Below are 12,354 nucleotides of genomic sequence, written 5' to 3' on the forward strand. Positions count from 1 at the left end.
CCACGACATGTCTATTCATCTAAGCAGAAATCCTTAACGAATTTGTTTCTCGTACTCATACAGAGTAGATCTATTAACATCTTTATCATCGTCTGGCCATGCCTTGCAATTTTTAGAAGGCTCCAGATTTAAGCAGAAATCTGAATTTGTTTCGAAACTATCTTACCGATTTCTGGAATAATTGAGAAGTCGATGGAGAGCAGTCTGAAATGTTTTAGATGCATATTGAGACATTTAGGAATATACATATTAAATGTTCAGAGCTGATCTCAAATGTTTTGGACGTTCCTACGAGACTTCCATGTTGCATGGAATAATTCAAGACTATTCTGGAAAGTTAAAGATGTTTCTGAAGGATATTAGAACAAATAAAATATAGCTATTGACAAGCCTCGATAAAAACTTTATAACCAGCACAACATACAATGTCAAATAATTTACAAAAAAATATTTCCTAAAGTTTACTCAATATTATCGCTATTATTATTATGTTTTTCTCAATATCATTGTCAATATTTGCCGATGGATACATGGATCAGCTTTTTTCTAGTTCTCGAGAGTTTCTTTTGCTATGCATCCAATAATTTTTGTAGATCCCTGACTTCTCTTTCTTGAATTCTTGAGTTTCTTGTAGGCGTTTTCTGATATTGATCAAACTTTGTACGTAGAATTAAAACAAAATGGATGAAAGCGGCGATTTCGGTAGTAGTTACGTTAAAAAAAATGTGAGATCAAAAAATACTGCTGTAATTGGTATTCAAGAACCAAAAAGAACAACTTTGTATGATATCGTTTGTTATAATTTTGATTTAATTGGCAGGGTAAGAATGTTTGCACCACATATTTTATAAAATACGAAAATTAATTTTGAATCCAAAAATGTGACGTTGGAAATTATTTTTTGTAATAAGATACACCTATTTATTTATACATTAAAAAAATAGGTTACTGTCTTTTTTTACATCTTAATGAAGTATCAGTGCTATTACTTACTTTATAATGACAATTAAGTTTTTTGAGTATATTGTCATTGTAAAACCTTTATAATTTAATAACAAATAATCGTTTGTAGACCACGTTTATACACCGATTTATTTATGCCGGTTTTCACAATTGCGGCGAGACAGCTCAAGCTGAATGTTTAATTGCCCGGTTCTCTGATATTGTCAATCAAACAAACAGAACTAACAATATCCACGAGAACCTGACAGGATTTCTGGTGGTCACCCCAAAGTATTTCATACATATGATAGAGGTATTAAAGTAGATTCATTGTCTGCTATACATCCAAAATAAAATGATTTTTTCTGTTTTTAGGGAGACGAAGAAGCTATATATTATCATTTGAAATTGTTGTTAGGTGCTACAGATTATCAGGAGCTGTTGAACAATGTGAAGGTTTTTACGTTACTAACACATGTGAATAGGGTAAATATACAAAAAAAAATAACATGCATATTACCTTTTCCTTCTTCTTTTTTACTTACTACGCATTTGGTCAGTTCCTTTTTTGCATCATGTTTTCCTGTGACGAATACCGCCATAATATCACCTCTTGAAAATCATCGACAATTTGGTTTATTTTTGGTTGTCGTGTTTTTCTCAACCTAATATTAATGCTATGCTAACTGAGTTGTACAGCCTGAGACAAAGTGAGCTGCCTAAGATGGACGTGTCATTTAGTGAGGACGGAAAAACGACCCCAATTAAAGTGTCACTCTTGCACAAGCAATGCTATTGTCACAATGATCTGTAGAGCCACAAAAGGAGAAGCTGAGATGGTCTGAGGATCTTTATATCCAAAAAATATACATCCACGATAGATGCTTGAAGACAAAGAAAAGAAAAATAATTTTTTTTATTGACTTGTTTTTTTGTTGTTGTTTTCTTTTGGGAGATGTATGTTTTTTCCAGGTCAGTTTTCTATCCAGGTGAACCCCAAGGTATTTTACATCACCTTTCTGTGCTATTTGTATGCGGTTAATACATACAGGTGGACATGTTCCTCTACGGGTTGTAAATGTTACATGTATCGACTTTTCCTCGTTCGGTTTAATTATCCATTTTTTTTAACCATTTTTCGACTTCATGTATGTTATTTTGCAGGAGTTCTGATGCGATGTGTGTATTCTTTTTGAAGCATAAGATCGCCGTATCATCTGCAAATGTAACTATTGTTGGGGCAGGTGATGTTAATAGGTCGGCAGTGTAGAGTAAGTACAGAACAGGACCCAGTACACTTTCCTGTGGGACTCCGGCTGTTGTGCGTTGGAGTTATATTATTTCATTGTCGTATTTGACTCTAAAACGTCTGTATGTAAGGTATGACTTTAGTAGTGTGTAATAGTTTAGATGTAAACAACTCCTCAGCTTATAGAGCAACCCCTGGTACCATACCTTGTCGAATGATTGTCCTATGTCTATGAACAGTGCGGAACAATATCTGGATGTCTCGAGGTCTTTATCGATTCTATTTACTATTCGATGTACTTGGTGAATGGTAGTATGTTTCTGCCTGAATGCAAATTGGTGAGTTGGAATTATTTCCTTGTCTTCTAGAAGAGATGTTAGTCTTGTTGGCAAAAATTTTTCAAACATTTTAGAGAGCACTGGCAGTAGGCTGATGGGCTGGTATGATTTCAACCTTTCAGGTAGTTTACCTTGTTTTAAAATGGGTGTTATTTCAGCTTTCCATCACGGTGGGAAATAGCTCATTTTCATGGTTGAATTGAATAATTGTGTATATAGTTTTTCCAGCAGATCTTGTAATATTTGTCCTATGATGAGGTCGTACCATAGGGCTTTTTTAGGATTGGCATTGAATATTTAAATCTTTTTTCTGGTAATTCTAGCTGGTATGATTTCTGTCGATTGGGGTCAGTTGTTCCATAGGAATGAATACAGTTCTTAGATGGTTTGCAAATGTCTCTGCTTTTTCTTTTGGTGTTTTTAACCATCCGCCTTGCTCTTTTATTAAAGGTTGTATATCGTATTGGGGTCTTTTTAATTTTCAAGTAGCCTTCCATAGAGAGTAGTTTGTTTAGTTGTATCTAGTTGTTTTATGTATTCACTGAATTGTAGATTCTTTTCCATCGCTATCATTTCTTTAAGCTCATTTACATCATTGTTCAGCTACGTTTTTGTTTGTGGCGATCTAGTTGCTTGCCACTGTTTCCTGAGTTTTCTTTTCTGGATTATTTTCTCTCTTATAAATATCGAAGTGTATTTACCCTTCTTTTCATTGTTGCTGGATATTGTTGAGTCCCAGGCAGCTTGTTACATGACTGAGTTAAAGTGTTCGACAGCATGTTATATCTCTTCGTCGGTCTTTAGGGGAATGTTTAGTTGTAATCTCTTTTCCACTAGATGTTTAAAGATGTTCCAATTTGTTTTTCCGTAATGTAATACACATTACGCCAAGATCAGCTGGAAGACGCCAGAACTCGTGGCTGAAAGACCTGAGAAGATGGTTTGACCGCTCATCCACAGAAATCTTTCGTGTAGCTGTTTCCAAAGCTACAATTGTCATTTGGATCGCTAACTTTCTAAAGTAGACGGCGCAATAAGAATAATACACACGTTAAGTTATGCCAAAGTCAGAAGATCGGGGGTTTTATTTGTTTGATCGTTTGGCTAGTACGTTGGTTCTCGTGTTTATTGCTTTGTATAGCTTTCTTCCTCGGATCACATCTAGTCTAAAACACCAATTTTGATGCTTGGCGATATAGTCAAGTATAGGAATTAAGCAATAAATGCTTCTATAATATTCTTTCATCTTAAAAAAGTGTAAGGTATAGGGTATCTCGAGAAGCTGTGTGGTAGGGACTCGATAAAAAAAAGGATTTACGGTGAGTAGGTATGTGCAGATTATGAGAGAGATGATTATTTTCACGTGAAAGTAGGATTGCATCAGTGTTCAGTGCTTAACTCTTATTGATGCTCATCTGGATAAAAACTATAGGGGTATTTCCTGGTGCTTAATGTATGCTGATGATGATGGTGGTGGTGTTAGTAGAAAATATGAAAGCGAAATAGAACAAAGAGTAGAAAAGTAAAAAGTAAAATAAATCATTTAAAACGTCTGATTGTCAGCATTAAATCATTTTAACCCATTTCGTCATTAACCTGTTTTAGCGATTAATAAATGACTGGGGATATTACTGTGGACTCCCACCACAGCTATTTACCAACTTGGTTGCTGATAAAGACGAAATATATCGAATAACACTGGCCTGTGTACTAAAATTATACTCCCTGAGTAATTTTGTGGCTACAGATCCTTTATTTTCTACAATAAGTGCTAAATCAGACACGAAAGTGCTTCAAAAACTACCAGAACGCCAAGAGGAGAAGGTAGTAAGTGATTTTAAATGATTATTAAATTTAAGAGCACGTCATTTGTTATATGGAATTTTTTTAAAGTTTGACAATTTCAAATCTATCACATGCCGACAAGATTTGACCAATATTCGCAGTTTCTGAGTTAGTTATAGTTCTCAGAAATTTTTTGGCGCTGAATCTAAATCTGAGCAATAAATTGGTAAATTGGCTCTGATTTCTTATATATCCTAACCCAAAAGAGCAAAAATAGCTATTTTTGACCGTTTTTGAGGTTATGTAGCATCGTCATATAATTTCTCCATGGAATGTTAAAACTAAGTATAGGTCTAAATGCTTTAAATGACGTTGTGTTTACTCAGATATTTTCTTATAGTTTCTTAGTTTTATAAAACCTACATTAGAATCCATAAAATGAATTGATTATTGCATCTTCGTCTAATTGGCCGGGTTTATCGACCTCGTGACCTTCTCATTAGTCATTTAGGTCATGTGGTCGATAAATCTGACAAATTAGAAAGAGATGCAGGGACTGCTTTGCGTCAGTTTGCGTCAGTCACACTGGGAGAGCGGGCTGGCTCAAAAATAACCAAAAACCGCTATTTTTGCACATTTAGGTTATGATATCTCAGAAACCAGAGCCAATTCGACAATTTAGAGGTCAGATTCGGATTCAGCGCACAAAAAACTTTCGGAAAGGTATGGTCTGAGGCTTGTCGGCTTGTGAATTAAAGCAGTACGAGATTGAAAGAAAAAAGAAAATTTTGGCGATAGTAAATCTGGATTATTTTTCTTTGAAAGTTTCTTTGGAATGCAACTACTTACATTTTAGCCAAAAACGAGTAAAAAGGATATTTAACCAGAAATGCAATCGCTGTTTGCAATTTTATAGAATATTGTTGTTGGTTATGGAAGTAGATATTTACTGGGAATCTTTTTAGATTTATCAAAAACGTTTAAGAATTTGGACTACTCGATGAAACTTGATTAACTAAACAAATGCTACATTATAAATTAAAAATAATAAACTTTAAAAAAACTTTATCTCACATGGCAAAATCGAAAATAGACTTAAACCATCTCCGAACAAAAGTTGAAAATCAACTGAGTCAGTCAACCTTACTGTATGACACATTTACCTTAATTAGATACCATCGACAAAATAATGGCTAATATATTTGGGCAAGATTGTAGCTGCTGCTTTACAGCACGAGTCAGTGGCGTAGTATAAATAAAAAAAAATGGCAGATGATGTGCAGAAAAAATGCTATGGACTCTATTATCCGACGTGGTCGAACGATTAAGGATCAAAAATCATAGTTGAAGGTCAATTTGAAGGTTCCTACAGCTGAATAGTAATAAACCGATATAATGCAGTACAGGACTCTTAAATGTAACGAAGATCTTTGATATTTTATCTGTATCTTTGGTGATATTTTCTCTATTGACTCTGAATTCAATAGGGTCTTTCCTTGGACCAACAGAACCATATATACCAAGTTTTACGACTCTTCTTTAAGATATATTGTACAGACAAATATGCTGTGACACCTTTCTATGAAGGATCTGTCGAATCATTATTATTCAGTTTGTAATGTTTCAGCCACCAAGTAGCAGTGATGTTACGTTGGAGGAAACTAATCCTGGCTTCCAGTATATATTGTCGCCTGGAAGCGGTAGGAAAACAAGTACCGCATTAGCAGAAACACTTATATCTTATCTTCCAGAAGACGAAATGGTGAGTTATATTTTAACGTCAGATTGGCCTATGAACATTGAAGAATACTTTAAAATTGCTAGGGAAGTTCCACAGATATATAGAGGTATGTACAACAGTTTGCAAGCATTTATTTAAACGTTTTTAGTAAATACGACTGACATATTTTCTTGTAATAAATACATCTTAAATACTTTTTTTCTCTTAGAATTATGCAATTTATCTCTTGTATTTTTAGATTTCACTTGGCCAGTACCAGAAGATTTTATCCCGTTCGATGTTTTTGATACAACTTATGACAGAATAACAACTTTGCCTAAACCAGATGCTGATAAAAAAACTAAGTCAGAAAGTACGGAAATCTATGTGGGAGAAGCAGAAGAATTGGGTGACTTACTTGAGGCAATACAAATTGAAAACAATGAAATAAAATAAACAACTTGACACTATTCGTATTATTTTTTATTTTTAGTAACCATTCAACTTTAATTACAATTTGATCAATGCACATGTCCCAACTGATGACAAACCAGAATAAGTAAAAAAACAGTTCTTCGAAGACCTAAAGCAAGTCTACAGAAGATTTACCAGAAATGACATTAAGATAGTATTAGGTGACATGAATGTAAGAATAGAACAAGAGTGAATTTTCATACCCACGATACAAAAACATAGCCTACACAACATCAGTAGAGATAATGGATTAGGACTGATAAACCCAGCAGCAGCACTAAACACGACAGTCGCTAGCACCTATTTTGAACACAAAGTAACCTGGACCTCTCCTGATGGAAGAGCAACGAATCAGATCGATCACATCTTAATAGATTCGAGGCATGGAACAAACATAATAAACTGCAGTAATTATAGATTCGCAAGCATACACTCAGATCATTGCCTAGTGATCTCAACATTGAAGAATAGAAGACCCAGAACAAGGTTCCTTGATAACATCGATAAATACACGAGAAATATGGGAAATCGTGCTTAGCGAAGGAAGGCGATGGATAGGGACGACTGGAGAGCAGTTCATGAGGAGGCTAGAAGCTAGAACCCACACAGGGTTGTAAAGCCAGAATGATGATAAACCATTCCATGAATTCATTAACGTACAAGGAAGATTCTCTAAAAAACATATTGTTCACTGTTAACGAAATTTGATACAGAATAGGTTAAAACCACCATTGGTAAATAGAAGATTCAGAAACAGTTTTAAATCTGTCAAAACATATCCAGGAGCGAACATTGAATCTGACCACATACCTTTAGTGGGAGTCATGGATGTGAGACTGAAGACAATAAAGAAAAAGTTTAGACCTAACTACGACATGACAGCCCTGCAACATCCGGAAGTTAAAAAGCAAGTGGGGGAATATATTAACAACCAAGTTAAACAACTAAAAGAAGAAAATAACATCCAACGAGAAATCAATCAATTCGAAGAAATAATTAAGAAAACTAAACAAGATCTGCTAAAACCAAACAAAGAAACAAAGAAGAAATCTTGGATGACTCCAGAAATCCTTCACTTAATGGAAAGCAGAAGGTTAATTAAAGGAAATAAAGATGAATATAAAAAAATGCAGGCTTACATCAGAAGAAAAATAAGAGAAGCTAAAGAAAAAGAAGCTGTAGAGAAATGTAAAGAAATAGAAAGACTACAAGCCAAGCATGACAATTTTAATGTACACAAAAAGGTAAAAGAAATAACGGGTACTTTTAAAAAGCGAACACAAATGAAACTCATAGACACCAATGGAAAATTAATCATTGACACCCAAGAGATGAAAGACAAATGGAGAATATATTTGGAGACACTTTTTCAAGATCAAAGAACGGATTATAGGCATCCATTTTCAGAGAGGATGACGGGCCCGGACATACTTAAATCCGAGGTAGAAGAAGCAATAAAACGGATGAAAAGCAGGAAAGCTGTAGGGCCTGATAATATCGAAGCTGAATTTTTAAAACTCTTGGAGGAAGAAGGAATAAATTGGATCACGGCTGTCTTCAATAAAATATACAATACAGGAATCATCCCTGATAAATGGCTAGAATCAGAATTCATAGCGATACCTAAAAAACAGGGGGCTAAAAAGTGCGAAGAATATCGAACAATCAGCCTAATGAGCCACATGTTGAAACTGTTTCTTAGAGTCATCCATGGAAGAATTTATAAGAAGTGCGAGGAACAAATATAGAACAGACAGTTCGGCTTCATTAACGCAGTGGGTACTAGAGAGGCACTTTTCGGAGTACAGGTACTGATTCAAAGATGCAGGGACGTTAACTGTGACGTATACGCGTGCTTGATCGACTATGAAAACGCATTTGACAGAGTTCAACATTAAAAGATGATAAACATTTTAAAAGAAGCAGACCTAGATGACAAAGACCTCAGAATAATTTCAGAACTCTACTGGAATCAGACCGCATACATGAAAATTAACGGAGAAGAAACAGATCACATAAAAATACTACGTGGAGTTAGAAAGGGATGTATCCTATCGCCGTTGATATTTAATATATACTCAGAGAAAAATTTTAACGAGGCTCTTTACGGAATAGACGAAGGCATCCTTCTAAATGGTGAAAGAGTAAACAATGTTAGATATGCCGACGACACCATGGTGATAGCAGATAGTTTAGAGGGACTTCAGAGGCTAATGGACAGAATAAACGAGTACAGTCAACAGTACGGACTAAACATTAATACCCACAAAACGAAACAAATGATTATCAGCAAGGAGAATATAATGGGGCTCATCTATACATTAATTGGACGCAGATAGAGCGAGTAAAACAGTATTGCTACCTGGGAAGTATTATAAACGAACAGTGGAGCAATGTACAGGAAATAAAGTGCCGCATAGGAAAGGCAAGAACGGTCTTTAACAAAATGAGCGCCATCTTCAAAAGTCACAACATATCCCTAGATACAAAAATGAGACATTTGAGATGCTATTTTTTCTCTGTGTTGTTGTACGGGGCGGAGGCATGGACGCTTACAGACACTACTATTAAAAAACTTGAAGCATTTGAGATGTGGCTTTATAGAAGAATGCTGAGAATATCATGGACAGCAAGGATCACGAACAAGGAAGTTCTAGAAAAAATGAAGAAGGAACCAGAGATTGTGTTTACGATCAAACGCATAAAATTGCAATATCTGGGACACGTTATGAGAAATCAGCACCGTTACTCCCTGCTGCAGTCTATATTGCAAGGTAAAGTCAAAGGTAAGCGAGGACCCGGTAGAAGAAGAATATTATGGCTGCGGAATTTAAGAACATGGTTTAAGAAAACCTCAACGGAGCTGTTTCGAGCCGCAGCGAGCAAGGTCATGATTGCCAATATGATTTCCAACATCCGAAACGGATAGGAACCAGAAGAAGAAGAAGAAGGTTAAAACATTAGTTAAAATAAGATGTATATGGAACTGGTTTCTAATGAAAGAATTCATAACTCCCTAACCTGCTCTGTGATCAAACTATTAGAAAAAATAATCAATAAGTCTTTGTCACGTTTTCATCAATTTTGAATTCCTCTTTTTCCAATATTAATATCTATGGCACAATCTTTTGGTGTTTCATCAATTTTCTTACCAAAAATATGCTATTTCCAATAGGTTAGCTGTAACAGTTTGGAGTTAAAGTTGTAATTTCGCCCTAATCAATTTCCCGGTACCGCTATTCTGCTGTTCCCTATCACCCTGTATGCGAATATGTATACATTTGAACTAAGTAAATCACTCATGCGCCCTATTCGCTTCCAGAATTTCCGTCCAAAGATACCTACGACGACGTGATCGTAACGCGTAGCGCATTTCTATAAGTTTAAAAAAATTCACACCCACACCGTATCGTAATATTCGTGTGGAATCGTACTCGTATTATTTGACACGCGTTCAAATCCACGCTCATAGTCCCATCCGCAAGCGATTCAGAGAGACCCCAAAACGAAAATTTCCAGATGCAGCTTCGCCTATTGGTTTTATTAATAGTGATTCCGATATAATTGGGTTTTCAAGTGCCAAATTTACGGTAAGTACAGAAAAAATAATTTTTTTATTTGCTTTTCACTAAAAATTACCACAGTTTATTGCTTCTACAAAATATTTTAATATATTATTCGTCGATAATGTATGTGGAAAGTAAAATATACTGCCAGACAGCGCCATATTCGCTCTCAGTTAAGAGTACTTATATTCCATGCTAATGCATAAAAGAATGAACCTTAAATATTTCCAAATGCCTCTCACTTCTAAATCTGATCTAATTAAATCAGGTCTGATTCAAGGGTTTGAACTTCTATATTGTTTTTCCCGTCACCATATGCGTTCAAGTTTTTAATTCAGTACCACTATATTTTTAAAAACAATCCACATCATTATTTTTGTAGGTAATATTGGTTCAGTACTACCAAATTAAGTCAGTTTCTTAGTTGCTTCCATCTAAGGTTTCTTTCTAAATGGAGGATGTCTGTTTTATCTTCTAAGCTAATCCAGCCTACAGCATCATTGGTGAATATAGTGTTCCTGATGTTTCTATTCCCATCTGCATGTGGCTCTAATCCAGACTTAATTAACTATTCAAATGGTCCATTCATCGTGTTGGTAGTCACTTTTGTCTACGTGGCTTTCACTCCAATAACCTTTTTATCCACAAATTTTCTATCACTTTCAAAGCTGTCATCTCTATTTTCTTTACGACTTTAATTCTTCTTCTTATTCCTTTATTTTTTATTTGAATTTTAAAGTTATTGTCAGAAACGTTCTTTGCGTTTGAAGTTTTTATTAGGGCGAGGGACTAAATTATATTCGATTTGAAAATCCATAGCAACACAGTTTTTTGATAGAAGGTTACCACGGTCTTTATACAGAACTGTAGCAGAAAAAATATAACTATAATTTTTTTGTCTCAGTATTGTAGAGATAGATTATTATTATTTTTTATTTATATATATAAAAAAATAAATAAACATATTTTTATTTATTTTTTTAACACTATTTCAAAACATCCTTTAAATAAAAAAATATGGCAAACAGACAGTAAGTTTTTTGTTTTTCATAATTCATTAGTGCTCTATCTATAGCATTGTCTAAGGTATAAGAGGCAGACAATTCTTGTACTTCAGAGTTACTACATAAAATTTCGTAAAGTATTCAATGCTGTTCTTGCCTGTTTGACGCATTAGTATTATTAAATTCTTCTATGTCATCTAAATTATTAGTACCTATCGTTTTCTGAGCACTGAATCAATAAGTTCGTCATCGGATAATGTCCCAGCAGTCATAACTCCAGCATCACATGTAACAAAGGCCTGAAAGGATATTCCTAATTCAGACAACACTGTATTGCATTCTGCAGAAGTTGAAATGGAAATATCTTCGGTTTCAGCTTCTTTTGTTGACAACAATGGAAAACCAAGCTTTATCAGCCATTCTGTTAGCTTGCAATGTATCTATAATAGAATTATTTTTTTCTTTCACATTATCCAAACTAGATCCATAGGCTGTAATTTTGATGTGGTATCGTCGGCCAGATATTGGATTTCAACTGCTTTCATTTGTGGAATATTATGTGGCTGTGCAATTATCATCGATTAACAAGATTTTTCTTTTTTCTTTGGCCATTTTCTTATGTATAAGCCGGTTTTTGAAAATTGCAGAAGTCATCCATACTCTTGTATTTGCTTCATATTTAAAAGGTAGTGATTGACATCTTGAAAACCAATGTGTTTTTTAGATTTACCGACGACTAATGGTGAGAGTTATTGTTAATTGATGGATTCGACCGTTACTTGATGGAAATTCATTTTATGTAACAATAAAACACTGAAAACTTTGTTTTCAAAACTTCCACAAATTTTTATTTTAAATTATTATCACTACAGCTGTTTCGGCTGATTGCCTTTCTCAAGTGATCTGTTTTTGGCATGGGTTTACACTTTATAGTCTCTAATGAAATAAGTTGAGGAGGGGAGAACTGTTTGTCTCAAGCTGGTCATTCAGAATTAAATCTGTGTTTTTTTTAATTTGTTGATCTCCATAGATTCTAACAAAGATAGCTTAAGGCCTTTATTTTGAATGTGTAGAATTTTAAATTCGTCATCAAAAGAATGATTATGATCTAGAAGGTGAAGTGCGTATGTAGAATCTGTTTTTCTATTATTGAAAGCCCTTTTATGTTCTGCTATTCGTTTATTAAAATTTCTACCTGTTTGACCAATGTAAGTTTTTGGGCAGTCGCCACATTTAAGTTTGTATACACCACTGTGTAAGTGTTTTTTATGTGGGC

The 12,354-nt window shown here is 34.6% G+C and overlaps 1 protein-coding gene across 1 annotated transcript; it reads left to right on the top strand.

Moving 5' to 3' along the window:
- The first annotated feature begins 680 nt into the window (after positions 1-680).
- On the top strand, positions 681-6,679 carry LOC140439027 (uncharacterized). Its single transcript, XM_072528658.1, has 6 exons — positions 681-821; positions 1,073-1,255; positions 1,318-1,428; positions 4,135-4,356; positions 5,942-6,161; positions 6,294-6,679. Exons 1-6 carry the CDS (start codon positions 681-683, stop codon positions 6,488-6,490), a joined length of 1,074 nt encoding a protein of 357 aa, XP_072384759.1. The 3' UTR covers positions 6,491-6,679.
- Positions 6,680-12,354: the final 5,675 nt, after the last annotated feature.

The sequence above is a fragment of the Diabrotica undecimpunctata genome, chromosome 4 (genome assembly GCF_040954645.1).
Source record: "Diabrotica undecimpunctata isolate CICGRU chromosome 4, icDiaUnde3, whole genome shotgun sequence".
NCBI lineage: Eukaryota > Metazoa > Arthropoda > Insecta > Coleoptera > Chrysomelidae > Diabrotica > Diabrotica undecimpunctata.